The 17,182-nt window shown below is 39.7% G+C and overlaps 1 protein-coding gene across 6 annotated transcripts in view; it reads left to right on the top strand.

The window, feature by feature from the left end:
* slc8a2a (solute carrier family 8 member 2a) overlaps positions 1-16,949 on the top strand; it is a 28,365-nt gene extending 11,416 nt beyond the window's left edge. The window contains exons 1-14 of one of the 6 annotated variants that reach the window (XM_035954266.2): positions 314-467; positions 3,962-4,368; positions 5,165-5,302; positions 5,841-6,068; positions 7,125-7,403; positions 8,052-8,486; positions 8,771-9,132; positions 10,491-10,594; positions 11,160-11,177; positions 13,423-13,535; positions 13,855-13,878; positions 14,348-14,447; positions 14,935-15,207; positions 15,394-16,949. In XM_035954266.2, the coding sequence (XP_035810159.1) occupies positions 4,021-4,368; positions 5,165-5,302; positions 5,841-6,068; positions 7,125-7,403; positions 8,052-8,486; positions 8,771-9,132; positions 10,491-10,594; positions 11,160-11,177; positions 13,423-13,535; positions 13,855-13,878; positions 14,348-14,447; positions 14,935-15,207; positions 15,394-15,770 (2,799 nt within the window). In that variant the 5' untranslated portion in view covers positions 314-467; positions 3,962-4,020 and the 3' untranslated portion in view covers positions 15,771-16,949. Of the gene's footprint in view, positions 1-313; positions 468-698; positions 849-3,961; positions 4,369-5,164; positions 5,303-5,840; positions 6,069-7,124; positions 7,404-8,051; positions 8,487-8,770; positions 9,133-10,490; positions 10,595-11,159; positions 11,178-13,422; positions 13,536-13,854; positions 13,879-14,347; positions 14,448-14,934; positions 15,208-15,393 lie in introns of those variants that run through there. The other 5 variants (XM_055016918.1, XM_055016917.1, XM_055016919.1 and 2 more) reach the window with 5 other exon arrangements.
* The last annotated feature ends 233 nt before the right edge of the window (positions 16,950-17,182 follow it).

The following is a 17,182-nucleotide window of genomic DNA, read 5'->3' as shown; positions in this document are numbered from 1 at the left end:
AGATTAATAATGAAGACAGCAAAACTATAGAAGAATACATATGGAATTATGTCGTAAACAAAAAAGTGTTAATCTTCAGTATTAATCTACAATATAGAAAACAATACAAATAAAGAAAAAGCAGAGAAATGAGAAAGTGTGTTCAACTTTTGACTGGTAGTGTATAGCCAAAGCTTCAACCAAGTACATTAAATCACAAGTGGATTATTTCCGAATCACCCTAGTAGTCTAGGTGATAGCTGCATTTTGTGCGAATATTCAAGGCATGATGCATGTTAGCTACTTGACAGTAATGGATCATCCATTTGAGAACAAGTAACACAACTGCTTGAGGCAGCAAGTCTATCTGCCTGCCATCTACTGCTTCTGACAGTTACACTCAAAGCTGTATAACATCATGGTTTGTTGGAGCTAAGGTGGATTTACCAGTAGTGAAGAAGACATTGAAGACCTCAGAAACTGTTATTGTAAGTCACACTGCGTTTTTTCCGAATATTGATGTCTGAATTATTCATCTGTACGTCACACTCTCACCTGAATGTTTTGCATGTCAGAAGGAGCATCTGTCATCTGACAGTACTCCAGCACCAGAGTACAGGCAGGAAATATTAAACTGTTAAAGGTGCTAACTGTCTTTTCTGCTGGCACTCCTGTCAGTGTAAGATAATCCCAGGCAATCACTTATCGGTGGTGCTGACAGATAGTGGTCATGTCAGAGGCAGTAAGGGGAGATGAGCTGTCACCTAGCTCACTGTTTCTGTGCCTAAAGAGGGGAGGTAGACCACAGACATTTCAACACCCTGCGACCACTGTCCCCCAGGCATGAGAAAGGCTTGTAAGAAGAGATCGTGAGTTTTTTTTAATATTTTATGTTCACTATCATCAGGTTTTTTAAGCTTTAACAATTAGACTATAAAATTCCCAATGACCATAACCCCATGCAGCAAAATGAACAAGAGCTGAGTTGAATTGGTGTCACTACAAGGACAGCTTAGATCTGTTCAGGTGAGGGAAAGGGGCATCTCTATTTATGCAACCTCTTAAGTGAAAAGACTAAGACGTAATCTCTTTGTGTCTGACTGGTAAATCCAGTGGGCTCTTGATCTGAATGATGTTTACAGAGTTGCTAGTAGGTGTCATGAAAGGGAGCGATATCTTGCTATATTTAGGTGAATGTGTAATCAATAATGCATCCAGCTTCTCCAGAACCAGCTCCTTGATCAGCTAGCACTCATTACCTACCAAGGCTCTGCTGCACGCTACCAATTATATGTGAGGGAAATGCACTTCTTTCCTTTCAATCTGCATTTAGGCTTCAAGCATGTCCCATCAAACTGCTTCTAAGATATTACAAACAATTAGGGAATTTAAATTCCTGTAGCCTATGTTGTTATAAAATGTGCATCGGCGTCTGTGTGTAATGAGGTAATGTTGCTGGTTTTATGTGAAATTGTTCGCTGATGCTGTAAAAACCAGACTGGTGGTTGATAGCCCAGGAATCTTTAATGGGGCCATCAGGAAAATATCTATTACTATGATTATGCTTACTCTCTGTCTTGTGCTTTGTTCTATACACTATTGTCATCCAAATATGATTGTTGAGGAAGTTATTTTTGGAGAGTCCACTCCCTCACCCCCCCAGGACCCAATGGTGTAAGGTGGCCCTCTGTCTGAGGTCGTGGTAACCATAGCAGGCCTTGGAAAGTGAAATGTGATGCGGCGGGCCCTTTGCGCTGTGTTTCTGAATCACAACTCCATAATGAGCTGGCAAAGGTCCGGCTGCATCAAAGATGCAGCACCCCGGTATCTGTTTCAACTCACAGTGCACAATAGTGCAGTGTCACCTGTGTAGGGGGAGTAGAGGTGGTGGGCCCACGAGGAGCTCTGAGAGACTGAAAGCTTTCTACCACTCCTGCATCCTCAGATGAGCTTACGCTGAATCTGTCCGTTACACATTATCATGTGTCTGCTTTTCTGATATCTGTGCTTTGATAGTATTAAACTTTCCTTTATTCCAAAACACACTTGTGTTTAGATATCAATACGGTCAAAAAGAGATTTTTTTTTTTTTTGTAGTGACTTATGTCAACAAGACATGTTTGTAAACCAAAGAATGCAAAGCAACATCATGACTCAGGCATTAATCATAAAACATTTAGTGACCACTAAATAAATTGTAGTAGGACACACAAGAATTACTCATGCAGCCAATCTGCGATGTGAGTCACAGAAGACAGTGACAGATTAAAGTTAGCCTAACTCATACTGATTTAGACCATAAAGTAGATAATTAATATTAGGTGAAACAGAATGTTCGTTTAATGTTTTTCTCTCTTTTTATTTTCAGTTATGAATTATAGCCAATGTTCACTGACAGGAAATGTCCGTCTGGACCAATAATAAGTAATTCTCAAAAAAATAATTTTGACACTGTACTGCAAACAGAAAAACTAACTAAGCTGTAAAATTACTGCTTCGTCATTCTTAGCAGCAGGATTTAGTGATTAGTGCCAGAGAATGATGACCACAGGAGCTGGCATGGTGTAGCAACAAAGCTTTAGTTTCTCTGAGGTCATTTTGATATGCTGACTCCTTTGGGTCAGTTTACTTTTAGCTCCTAAAAGCCTTTTTGTTGATGGCCATGGTTAGAAACAGCAAGCATCCTGACTAAGTATGCTTCAAGACATCCCTGATGCAATATGAATGGCCATGTGTTTTCTTCAGTGTAACAGTGTTCCTTCTCATCACCTGCTGGGTACTTCATAGGATTACGATGTAGGAAGAGAAAGAAAGTTGTGGCATATGACTGCAAAGCACATTTTATGCTAAATTACCTCCAAACCTGACAGAATTACGAGTGATACTATGTAGCCATGTATTTAGTTTCAGTTGTGTAGTATAAAGAGAGGCTACATAGTTATTTTACAGCCATATGTTTAGTGTATTTTAACACACAAAGCTGAGGTGGTTCAGATTTGCAAAGAGGTTGCTTTCAGAGTAATGCTAGTGCTCTTATTTGTTCTTGGAAAATCTACACCTACATGTATCTTGTAGATATATGACTCTTCTGCAATGGCTTTTGTACAAAAAATAAAATGCGTGATGCAATGTACAGTTGTTTTGCATGTACTACATGTCAATTTTGTTTTTACATTTTACATCAGACGGGTGTTTTTGATCATGTAAAACCATTCTAATATTCAATGACAAAGTGTGATTTACCAAGAGTGAAAGGCTAAGCCATGCTTTGTGATCTATACTTAGGCACAGCACTGATCATCAGCACAAAAACATGAAAATGACTAACATGTTGATGTAAAGATGCTTTGTTGATTAACGTTTTAACCTTATTGCTGAAGTTTAAAGGAATGGAAGACAAATAACTATAACTTAGCACTTAATCATGAACGCCATAAATGACCCCTGCCCTCGAATAAAATCACTGAGCAACCACTATGAATTTCCTTTATTCTTCATCCTGAATGAAGTTAAAAAAAAAAAAAAAAGAAATGCCTGCATCTCCACTGCACCTTGAAATTGTTGGACTTCTGTGATAAAATTAACACACCTGAGAGTAACTGCTGATGACTGGTTTAGAATGGAAGCCTACTAACAATTACCCCTTACCACTGCTTACACTAAATACTAGCTATATCTAAGCTTCTGGGAATGTCATTCATTTTGCAGGTATTTTGTTGTAAACCAAAATATTGCACACATTTAGCGTTTGACCTGACCAGATGAAATGTCAGAATGAAGTGATCCCACTCCATCCTCAGATGAATAGGAATGTCTGAACCAGATTTCATGTCAGTCCATCAAATAGTTGTTGAGAAAATTCCGTTTGTCAGCTACTTCTACTGTAAAATGTGTTTAGTCTCTTTAGAAACAAGGTAAACAAATCTGCTTTACTCTGTTGTATCACTTGCTTAGTAGACTCTGTCTTCCTCTACTTCTCAAGGAGAGTCTTTTGACCCAGCGACTTCTCCAGTGAACCCCAAGCCCTGGCTCAGGGACACCATGGGACTCCTCCACAGTCACACTTCTTCACTCCTCTTCCTCCTCCTCTCCCTCCTTCTCCTGTGCCACCACTGCACCTCCTTCGGGCCCGAGTTCGTGGAGAGAGCATCTGGGCCTGAGCAGCCTCAGACCTCTGGTAACATGACAGGGTCTGGAAAGCGGACGTGTTCAGGTGTTGTGGTGTGTAAACCTGGCATCCTGCTGCCGGTGTGGCTACCACTCAACCCTCCAGTGGCAGAGCAGGCGGGGAGGGCTGTTGTCTATTTCCTGTGTCTCATATACATGTTCCTGGGCGTGTCCATCGTCGCGGACCGCTTCATGGCGTCTATAGAGGTCATTACCTCTCAGGTATATTTGACTTTAATATTTATCAGTTTAAAAAGTCAGCCAATGGGATATGTTGTTCTTACTCCATATTATCCAATGTTTTGATGTTGTTCTACTATTATTGTAAATGACCCTTTGGAAATTCAGTATGCAATTATTCCAGAAGGACTTACACATCATATAATTTACTGTAAAATTAAGACTGACATTTTTAAACAAATACCAAAGTAAACTGACAACTATATATGTACTGGTAATGGAATGCAGTGTAAATTTACCTATACATTTGATAGGTTAAATGAAATTGCGCTCTGTGAAGGACTATATGTTTCAAAAGATCTTTCTAAAAGTATAAGAGGCTCTGTAACGCCTTTATCAGAACATTGCAAGAATGTTATAATTCTACATAATTGCTGGTGCATCACTTGTACCACATTTGCTCATGCCATAGCCCATGTAGTCCCAGTATCAGGTTCCAGCCCACTGTGTTTATAAATTCTAAGACTTTGAGTCCTGTCTCCGATTTGGTTCTCTGTATTCAAGCCTATGAGAATATTAGACACTGACCAATCAGACTCATTGTCTTTTCAGAAATATCCTATGTACCCGACAACTCACAGATTTTCTACGTCACATATTGTTTTGAATACCGTCAAAAGATTGTCCTCAAGTTACTACTGTAAATATATAATTCTAATTCTGTCCAGTCTTCTAAACAGTGTTTGTAACATTGTAATTGATGAATGTTAGAAACATCTCTTCGTGAGTTTTGTGGAAGCAGCATCTTTTACATTTAAACAAACTGCTTTCCCTGCAGGAGAAAGAAGTGACCATAACGAAACCCAACGGTGAAACCACGGTGACAACTGTACGTATCTGGAACGAAACAGTGTCCAACCTCACACTCATGGCCCTGGGCTCGTCCGCACCCGAGATTCTACTTTCTGTTATTGAGGTATTTTTGAGCCATTTCATTTGCTTTTACTGTATAGCCTACGTTGATGCAAAAATGGTTGCCTTTTACTGGAAATGTGCCGTTCGCACACGTTTTACTTTGTTGTGCATATGCACATGCTTGTCACTAAAATCTGTGACCTGTTGTGTATGTTCATTTAATCAGTTAGCTTTTTACCATACATGAAATTGAGAATTGGAGCAATTCTGGCCGTCTTCATGTTAATTGTAAGACATCACAACCACCAATTTGAGCAAAACTTATTTCTTATACACATAATTTAAGAATGAAGATTGTTTCTAAATAGATAGTCTGTACGCTGACTCTCATATAATTATTTTTTTGTTTTTCTAGTTCAAGATATATTAACTTTACTTACAGAGTGTTAAATATCAAAGTATCAACTCTCAGAGTAAGCATTTTCTGTTAGATTTTTGTTACTTAGGTTATTACATGGGTTTTAAGTTCAGCTCTGATCAGCTTTAAAATTTAGTTCCCTGCTTGACTTTATTGTCTCTGATCTGTTTTACTTTGACAGGTGTGTGGGCACAACTTTGATGCAGGGGAGCTCGGCCCGGGCACCATAGTGGGGAGCGCGGCCTTCAATATGTTTGTGATAATTGGCCTGTGTGTGTGGGTAATCCCTGACGGAGAGACCCGCAAGATCAAACACCTGCGAGTGTTTTTTATTACAGCTTTCTGGAGTATATTTGCCTACATTTGGCTCTACCTCATACTGGCTGTCATCTCACCTGGGATTGTAGAGGTGTGTTTCTGATGACTATATACTGCTGAGTACAATGGTTTGAGCAACCCTGGGCAAACTGCATATTTTGTTGATTTTTAAAGTCAAAATAAGTAAATGCAACTCCTACAGTTACAGATAAAAAAACTGATAAAAAACAGCCTTTCTTCAAATGTAAATGCACTTTGACTTTTATTTCATGAACTTAAAAGATAAAGAAAAGTCATTATAAAAATAGTCCGAGAAATTGTGCTTAAGAGGGACTGTGGAAGTCAAGGCAAGAGCTGGAAAAGCAAATATACTGTCAAATAAAATTGCATGTACAATATACTGGGCAGAAAGGCAAAGCAAAACCCCAGTATGACTGAACTAATATGACTCGGGAGTGGTTCATCACTCCACTGTGCACAGAATCTACATGGAAGTCACCAGAAGGAAACCTTACCTACAGCCTCGTCACCAAAACCAACCTCTGAACTGTGCAAAGGTGATTGCTCTAACTGTTATGCATGAAAGTAGAATTATTAAAACACTGCAGGGACAGAGGGATGGATAGATTCCACTGAATATCAGCGGCTGTGGATGCAGATCATGCAGTCAGTCAAGAAAGAGAAAAGGAGTCCAACTTCTACAAGAGGACAATAATCCAATCCAGACCTCAAAACCCACCATGAGCTACTTCAAAATACATGATATGAAGCTTTTGGAGTGTCCTTCGCAGGCTTCTGGCCTAAACATTGCTGAAAATATATCACAAGATTTTATACATGCTGCGGATATATGAGAGAACAGAGAGACTCTAAGAAAATTTGCAAGCAGCCAAAAGTGATTAATAAGTATTGACTTAGTGAACTTTTGCACATGCTGCAATTATTGTATTTTTTTAATTCATGAAATTAAAGTAACACTTTAAATTTTTAATACCTGTTTGTTGCAGTGGTAGATTTGCTAAAACAAATCTACAAAACATGTCATTTGCCCCGGGGTGCTGAGACTTTTACATACAATTTTATGATTGATTTTATTTCTAAATCAAATGTGTAAATCATGTTATGGTCATGTTGCCTGTATAACCAGGTGTGGGAGGCTGCAGTGACGCTGCTTTATTTTCCGGTGTGTGTGGTCTTGGCTTGGATTGCTGATCGGCGCCTACTTATCTACAAATACATGCACAAGCGTTATCGTGCTGACAAGAGACATGGCATTGTGGTAGAAATGGAAGGTGATGTTGATTCCAAAGGCATTGATGTGATCATGGATGGAAAGCTGTCAGACGGCAATTCGTGCCCTGGAAACTCCTCCAGTGTGACGGTCTCAGTGCAGACAGGCAATGAACTAGACCAGAACAAAGATGAGGTAAGATGTGGCTCAGGGAGAAAATGCTGTAGATACACAATGCAAGATTTAAGATGCTGTGAAATCATGCCTAATTTCCCTTTATTATCAGGTTTAGTATTTATTTGTGTTAACTAATTAGAGCTACTTGAATTTAAAAAGTTCATCTAAATCATTTAGTTATGTTTTATTTTAAAGAAAATACTTTAGTAATTTTGAAAAACTTTAGAGGAAAGGAAGAAACTTACAACCCTGTCAATCTAACTGGTAGTTTTCATAACTTCCAAGCTACTGACTGGATATTTAAAGGAGAATGGAGGGTTACCTGAGGCTAGTAAAATTAATTCTGAGTCTGAATGGCAGAAGTGCAGACAGCAGGCGTCTCAACAGCAGGGTGCTGAGCAGCAGGAGGTTCACAAAGTTTTCATGATAAAGTTTTGTTATCTTGAACTGAGACTTTTTTTCTTGTTCTCTTGTGAGTACCCACCTAACCCTCCTCAGGACCCCACTGCAAACCGTCACAAATGAAATATTCTACTGTAAATACTTAATTTTATTGTAAAAAGCACTACTTGTGTTCTAAAGAGCATTTTTACAAAACACATGGCAACACATTTGTCTCTATACATACAATGTGCTACTTTACAACCACTTTTCTCTCTTTAATAGGTGGTCCGCATCTTGAAAGACCTGAAGGAGAAACACCCAGACAAAGACCTGGACCAGCTAATTGAGATGGCCAACTACTCTGCTCTGGTTCACCAAAGGAAGAGCCGCGCCTTCTACCGTGTCCAGGCAACACGCATGATGATCGGTGCTGGCAACATATTAAGGAAACATGCTGCTGAGCACACACGGCGTACAGGAGGCCCGGATGCTGATAAAGCCACATGCTCGCACATTTGCTTTGAAAGTGCTCAGTACCAGTGCACAGAGAACTGTGGCTCTCTAACCTTGGGGGTGATCCTTGATGGTGGCACAGGCCAGAACACGTTTTATGTGGACTACTGTACAGAAAATGGTTCTGCCAATGCTGGAGAAGACTATGAATTCACTGAGGGAACTCTATTTTTCAAGCCAGGGGAGACCCGCAAAGAGATCAAGGTGAGAGAGGAAAATAGATACATTGGTTAACATGGAGTTGTTTGTTAATTTTAGTCTAAATGTTGGCCCCGTGTTTTCTATTTTAGTCACTGTAAAATGTCAAATTAAGCTGTCTTGGAATTTTACATGAACTCTTAGTGGTCTTCTAATATTTTGATGTCTGGCATCAGTGGGACCCCCTAATCAGTCATTATAAAAACTGTGTTGTAGTGTCTGTTTCCGGCATTACACATGCATTATACAACCATGAGGAGTGTGACTGTACAATTTTCTGCACTTTCCAGGTGGGTATCTTGGATGACGATATCTTTGAGGAGGACGAGCATTTCTTTGTGCGTCTTCAGAAGCTGAGGTTAGAGGAGGGTGGAAATGAAGGGACAGGAACTCCACCTAAGGGTAGACTAGTGGAGCCTCTGGTTGCCACCATCACTATCTTGGACGATGACCATGCTGGCATCTTCACCTTTGGGCAGAAAGTGCTGCGGGTGAGTGAGAGCACAGGCACACTTACAGTGGCTGTGGTGAGAAACTCAGGCTCCAGGGGCACAGTGGCTGTACCATACCATACGGAGGATGGCAGTGCCAAGGCTGGAGTGGACTATGAGGAGACCAGAGGGGAGGTGGAATTCACAAATGAACAGACCAGGTGAGGCACAGTCAGGACCCAGAGAGATTGACCTGGAAATATAGGACGACTGAAGGTGTTATGCATGGTAATGGAGGAACAGCCAGTGTCAAGTGTTTGTGTGTTTTTTGTAGTTTGTGACTAACATAGCAATTGTTTTTGATTCAGCTATAACAATGAAACAGTTAGTTGTTGGTATTAGTCTTAGTGGTTGATAGAAAAGAACAATATAGCATATTGTCAGACTTCTCCTGTAACACAGAGAAGATTTCAAATGCAGAAGATTTTTTAAATTAAACTATGATTGCAGTGTTTGCAGGTGTTTCTTTAGAACAGGCACCGTTTTGCATTTTCTCATCCAGCCAAGCTCTTTAAAGCTAAAGAATGTACAAATAAAAAAATAATAATTTAATCTAAAAAATTTGATGGAATGATCATTTCTGAACTTGCACAAATACCATGAACACAGAAGACAATAATCAGTGCTCGTTTGTTTCCTAAACCAAAGCATCCTCCATGTTTTATAATGACGCTACTCTTTGGGCATCTAGGACAGCGGCACCTGAATCACCCTGAAAGATTACTATGAGTTATTGGTTACCCACTCCAGGCAGAGGAGTCCCTTCTAGACAGAATTACCTGACGACTTGACACCCAAAGATAATCCTGCCCCTGATCAGGTGTGGGAACCTCCAGTTACCCCATGTAAACTGACAGATCCTTTTCCCATTAAATTTTCACGTTGTATAAACTGTGTTTGCACATGGACTAATTGTACACTTAGTGAAAGACTCTGTTATGTAACATGTCCCATCAATACATGCTTTACAGTAAAGACAGAGCAATTTGGAGACCATGCCTAATTGAGAAGTTTAGGGTCGTTTAACCCTATTCTTTAATTTCCGTGTTCTGTTTTTTCTGTTGCAACCATTACGCAGCGTCTTTCTTTATACTGTACTTCTGAGGTGTCAGTCAGTCAGTCAACAAAGGATGCCACAAATTAACTGTACAGACATTGATTAAGCCGGGCATTGTATCATTTAGTTTAACACCACCTCTGAGGAGCAAAAGCGCACTGTGTTTAGACCTGAATTATTTAAAGGTCCATTGTAATTAATAATTTATGTCACTTAAATATGCGATGTGATTTATGGTAGAGCAAATGTTTATGTGGTGGTATTGTATATTGTTGACATGTATTGTTCACTGTATTTAAAAGTACATAATCTTTGTATTAAGAAGTGAGCCTGCATGTCTGTGTGTGTGTGTGTGTGTGTGTGTGTGTGTGTGTGTGTGTGTGTGTGTGTGTGTGTGTGTGTGTGTGTGTGTGTGTGTGTGTGTGTGTGTGTGTGTGTCTATCCCTGCTTGCATATCTCTAGTCAGACACTACAAGTGCGCATTATAAATGTGGAGGAGTACGAGAAGCAGGAAAACTTCTTCATTGTGCTTGAGGACCCCAAATGGCTGAAGCGAGGAATCTCTGGTGAGTGCGTAAGCATTTTAAATTTCTGAATTATGTGTGTGTGACTTGTGTTTTCACAATTACGAGAATAAAGTAATGTAGTGTGAGACAGTGGTTAAAGAAAAGTATCTTTTTTCTCCTTTTCATTTATAGAAAATACTATATTCCAAATATATTTAAAACAATAACAACAGCAGCACAGGCAGGTGAATGCTGTGCAGATGCGTCACAGCCAGTAACTGAATATTACACAATGCCACTCACTGCTGTCTCTGTTTCACTGTAACACAGTTGCCTCAGCCAATGATCAATTTAGTATCCTTTAGTAGCTTGTTCCTGTAACCTCAATGTGTCAGAAGGATGGTGTGGGAATTGGATATGTGCGTGTTAGTGTAGGAGGTCGAAAGACTCAGTTACACCATTTTGTAATGTACAGTAATTTATTTCAGTGGGTCAGGGTGGAAACAAATACTAATGGCGAGGACACAGTGTGCTGCTGAACAATGCATATGGAGTTCCTAATGTGTTAGCCCATTAAAACAGTGTGGGTACGTTGTACTGAATCCTGATCTTTCTTTCTTCACAGCACTGCTGCTAAACCAGGGTAAGATTGTTTGGGTGTAGGTTTGGGTCTTAAAGGTGTGATGTGTAGCATTATAAAATCCTGGCATATTATTTTAAAACTGGAGATCCTTGACTATAAATTAGATAATTTGAAGTCTTAATCTTATAGTACATCAGTGACACAGTTAGTGAGTTTCAGATAATTTAATTGAAAGAAAGAAAGAAAGAAAGTTGCTTTCTTAATTTCAGTGGATCTCCATCCACTGCTTCTAGCTGTAAAAAGGATCTTGCTCCTTTCTTTTGAGACTCTGTTGCTTTGTGCTTGTACTGTATTTGCTTTACATAAAAGCATAAACATGGTTGCAGTCTTTAATCACTTTGCTACTTTTCGTTGTCAGAAACTCAAACAGCTTAATCTCCAACAATTCCTTGATTTTTACTATTCCAAGGAACGCAGAGTTATGTCACGATCGGCATTGATTTGTCTGTTTGTCTGTCTGCCTGTTAGTAACATTGCTCATTACGGATTAATGGATTTTGATGAAATTTTCAGGGAAGGTCAGAAATGACAGGACCAAGTGATTAGATTTGGCAGTGATATGGCTCATATTTTGGATCCATGGATTTGTTAAGGATTTCTGTATCATTGCGAGATAGTGGCATGGCGTCACTGTAACTATGACAACAAATGAACGCTACGTCAGCTGGCTGCTGACGATCACATGATTGCGATCCTACTACAAATCCACCGCTGCGGTAAAGATTTCCATCTGTCGGAAATCATACAATGACTGAGCAGCCTCGGTGGAGTACTGTGCTCTCTCAGTGCTTTTCTTGTTTTGAACTGTAATACACATCAGTATATTAGCACTTAAGCCCCTTTCTGACATGTACTCCATTCTATTAATGTGACTGCATTTGATTGTGTTAGCTTCATGTCTAAATGAACACCTTGCTCACTTTTATGTAAAAGAAGGTAAAATTTCCATTTGACTTTCAGCACAATACAAGTCTGAACTGCAGTGATCTATATCTGAATGACAGAATGTTGTCATTTTAGTAGACTGATGAAGCTTCAGTGTTGCATACCCCATGTCTAAAACAAGCTTTACGTAATTGTGCTGGCTGAGGGTGGGGCCTGCCGTTACCCAGCCAGCTGCTTGCACAGGTCACATGGACCAATATCGTGCCTAAAGAAAAATTTCATGAGGACAAGGCTAGGGGTAACTACATCTCTGGGCAGGACCAATAGTCAGCACTGGGGTGTGAACTTTATGCCCACTGAGGCTGGGACATGGATCTATTAGGAAAATTGGATATGGTGCTGTCGCCCAGTGTAACAGCTAGTTTATTTTAGTAGTCGCATGTGGTATTGTACTTCGAGAAAATTTCTTGCGATGCATTAAACATTTTCCCTATAGACCGCTATTGTAAAAGGGATACTCATAAAGCTGTTTCTAGGCACCTTCACCTGTAAACAAGATCAGTTTTTACTCTTACTTTTATAATTTTTTTTAATGATAATTGTCATTACGGTTGGGATGTACATGTGGATCAGTAGCACCTCTGAGGATGATGCATAGATCGGGTCAACAGTGATGTGGTAGCAAGGCCTCTGCATGGGTGCTGCTGCCCTGGCACCTCAGGACTCAAGAGATCACTGGTGGTTGGAGTAGTTCAGTCCTCTATGGCTTGGATGTACTTACTTAGTTTAATGTCTCGCAGGAAACATCCTCAAGAATTGCAACAAATAATGTGAACATATATCTTTTAACGATTCTGCTTCTCCTGTCAACTAAAGCTTTCTTACTTTGACTGACATCTAGCTGCTTTACACTGCTGAGTGATCACACCCCTATCCCATGTTGGAATTATGGAGTTTTTCCTGAACAGAAATCCTTAGGCAGTGCTTTCTCCCACAGTGTGTACCATCTTCAGAAATTTCTGCCAGCTGCATGCTTAGAGCTATGGATGAACAAGATCAAAGTTAACTCGATGATAAAAAGCTGCCTAAGATAATACACTGCAAAAAAAAAGTCCTCATTGCCACTCCAACACTTAGTATTGAAAGCAGGATTCTCTCTAAATGCTACAAACAGCACCTTTAAAACATGCTGTACTCTGAATATATGTGCTAGTGTGTAATGTTTTAATTCTTACTTTTCTGCTTTAGGCTTGGGCCTGTAGCCTTGACTGAGTTTAAGGGTGTGTGTGTGTTTGTGTGTGTTTTATAAATGCCATGTTAAATCACAGACATGCTGATTAAATGTCTGTGCTCTCAATAGGCAACCCCACCCCTGAGGAAGAAGAGGCCAGAAGGATCTCCGAGATGGGCAAACCCATTCTAGGAGAGCACAGCAGGCTTGAAGTCATCGTTGAGGAGTCCTGTGAGTTTAAGGTGTGTGAGTGACTGATCTAAAGCACCGCATTAGCAGTAAACTGGTAGTCTGCTCTGACAAACAGATCCCTGAATGAAAGGGACACACACATATATTTTAGGCTATGTTCAGCAAACAAATATGAACCAGAGCTTTTTCAGTATCGTCACTGAATGTATGCAACTTAAAGCCTCATTTGGAGGAAGAGGTAAAATACCTTACGTAAAATGAACAAATGTAAGCACCACATTGTAGTGAAGCATACATAATTTTGTGTTTTTTAAGTGTGGAAAAGTGTGTTTTAGTTCATTAACCACGTTGTGCCCTTTCTTACATTAGACTCCCAATGGATTGCTAGACCAGGTACAGTTTCTACTAGCATGCCATGTGTGATGGAAATTATAAGACCTCTCTCATTTAACTCTCAGTCTTCTGATAACAAATATATTGTATATTTGCACCCAGCCATTTTCCACTTTCTGCATCCAATACATTCATCTTTATTTTAGATACACTTAGGCAATGTATGTAACAGTGTGAACTGTGTGAGCAGTATTTCCGTCAGTTCATTATGAATTCATTCAAATTCTGCAGTGCAGCAAAGACGTCTGTGGGTTTGTAGGTATACAGCGAATATCTGTGATGTTAATATTTGCTCTATAAGTTGTATTTGTTCTACTGCACTGGCCCAGTCTGTAAGAGCTGTCCTATGAGTCAAATTTGAAAACATGAAGTCCTGAGAAAGAGTGAACTGTGACCCATCTGTTGTGTGCACATTGATGTAAGCAATTATTCCTGCCTCATTGCTGACCTATTTCATTTGCTTTAACAGAGCACTGTGGACAAACTCATCAAAGACACAAATCTGGCTGTAGTGGTTGGCACACACTCGTGGAGAGAGCAGTTCATTGAAGCAGTCACAGTCAGTGCAGGTCAGTGGCTATTATATGTTTGTTCTCTGTGTGTAATACTTCAAAAGCTTTTCTCTTAAAAGTAGTCTTTACTTTTGTGTCGAGGTAAAGCGGAGGAGAGGTCGTTGTTCCAGAGAAGTACAATTAGCCTCACATCAGATTTTCTGAAACTGAAGTTAGTCTGTGGATAATTGTTGATTTAGTTAGAACTAATGAAAACTAAGTAACTGACTACTGCATTTGGAAAAGTTATAGATTGATGTTTTTTGCTTACTAAATTATTATTATTATTATTATTGTTATTATTAATAAGGTTGATTATGTTTTGCAGTTACTTCATTTAAGATATCAGATTAACAAGTTTCATGACAACTGTATAAACTTTTACTGTTGTAAAAATGAACATGAGACTGCACCAGTTCACAGCTTGTTATTGCATTATTTGTGCATAATAGCATATCTATTGTTGCTCTGTTTTATTTATCTTTATTGTGTCTTCTTTCAACAGGTGATGGAGATGAGGAGGAGGGACAGGAGCAGAGAATGCCTAACTGTTTCGACTATTTCTTGCACATATTGTGCATTTTCTGGAAGATTCTTTTTGCCTTTATCCCGCCCACTGAGTACTGGAATGGCTGGGCATGCTTCGTAGTATCAATCGGTGTCATTGGTGTTTTAACAGCCGTTATCGGAGACCTTGCTTCCCATTTTGGCTGCACTGTAGGCCTGAGAGACAGTGTCACTGCAGTTGTCTTTGTCGCACTGGGGACCTCAGTTCCTGGTTAGTGATTTATTATTTACTTATTTTTTGGTTTAAACAACTGAAACAGTTGTGTCTCCAACTAGGAGGCAAACACACTAGACTTGATGTTCTTGATCAATTATTGTATTACAGAACAGTTAACCAGGCAGCTAAACACCAGAGGAAGCTCAGCTACTGAATAACGTCACTGTACTCTTTTTCCAGACACCTTTGCCAGCAAAGTGGCTGCCACGCAGGATCAATACGCGGATGCATCTGTGGGAAATGTCACAGGAAGCAACGCGGTTAATGTGTTTTTGGGCATTGGGGTAGCCTGGTCTGTGGCTGCTGTATATTGGGAAGTGAAAGGAAAGGTCTTCCGTGTGGAACCCGGCTCGCTGGCCTTCTCTGTCACACTGTTCACCATTTTTGCCTTCTTCAGTTTTGGAGTGTTGATGCTACGCCGAAGGCCGTCCATAGGTGGTGAACTAGGAGGCCCACGGATCCCCAAAATCCTCACTGCACTGCTTTTCTTTGGACTGTGGTTTCTCTACATCCTCTTCTCCAGCTTGGAGGCCTATTGCCATATACAAGGCTTCTGAGAGAGCTCTGCTGGGAAGAGCCATGACTGCACACTAACAAACACACACGTCACCAGGACATTCACCTGGACTGTACAGTCACAATAAAACTACCGCTGAGAATCATTGTCATCAGTTGATGACTCCTGCCATTGTTCATAAAGATACACTCTACAGACTCACACATGCAAAGCTGTATGTCACATCCACTGCAGGACTATTCCAGATAGTAGAATTAATTGTGACAATTTTCACATACGCAAATGAGAGGAAATGCAGCTGTTTTTGATAAAGCAGAACAAATTTTCAGCATATACTCTGTGAACTCACTGGATTTTGCTTGATACTGGCTTGATACCTGATGGCTCATAACCTGGATTTCAAGTTTGGTCTTGTTTTTCCTCACACTTACAAAGACTGGGTCACATTGAACTGCTTAACCTAGAGGTTAAATAAGAAAATCTGTGAGAGCTGATTTTACACAGGTGAGCAATGTAAGTGATAATATACAATTAGCTGCTCTGATGTATGAAGATAACAATCAGTGTTATAGCAGTCTGTTGTTTCTGTCTGTCAGGAAACCTCTGAGTTTATCCTCAAACTCATACCATGGCCACCTATCCCAGGCAAAAACAGAGTCTAAGTTCAAACTGTCATCCATTTGTTTTGGAATGTTTTTTGTCAGTAATCATGAGCCAAAGTCACTTCGAATGGAACCTTACCAGCTATTCAGAAGCAAGTGTTTTGTTTTTTTGTGGCCATGGTATAAAACAGTTGAGCACAGTTTGGTTACAGTCTACAGTTTGAGAGATAAGCTGCTGTATCTCTCCCTGCTAAACTGTGTATCCCTGTTGAGTTATGTGACACATGGCATTGTTTAATGTATTACACTGCACCTATTGAATTTGATCACGCTATAAGTATTGATGATAATAATTTTAAATGCACTACATGGACCCAATATTGAAATTTCAGATAGACAGAATCACACAGACAATGAATTTCTGATAAGCACCTGGAGTCTGCCATTTAGTGTGACTGTTTGAAAGTGATGTTTCATTCACCCCTGAGGTCTTATCTGTTTATTTATCAATGGTGTAATTTGATATCTTTCTAATGTAATGTATTTGAGCTGATATGGACAAAAGCATATTGTAATTTATTGTAAGTTGTTATAATTACATTGAAATTTTAACTGAATGTGTCTCCACTGGATCCATCACCCATACTGGTTTAAGTACATTCACTTCCTCTCAGTGCAGCCAGGATAAGACATGTTATTTGTGCATGTTGCGCTCCTCAATTAGGTGTAAAAAAAGAAGATATATTGTAGGTTTGTGAAGATTGCCTTGAAGACTGTAAAAACACAATTTGGTACTTTCAGAAGAAGTATGTTATTGTTGAAAAAGCAAGAGTGAAAAACAAGAAACCCA

This window comes from Amphiprion ocellaris, chromosome 14 (genome assembly GCF_022539595.1).
Source record: "Amphiprion ocellaris isolate individual 3 ecotype Okinawa chromosome 14, ASM2253959v1, whole genome shotgun sequence".
Classification (NCBI taxonomy): domain Eukaryota; kingdom Metazoa; phylum Chordata; class Actinopteri; family Pomacentridae; genus Amphiprion; species Amphiprion ocellaris.
This window is presented reverse-complemented; position numbering and strand designations above follow the sequence as displayed.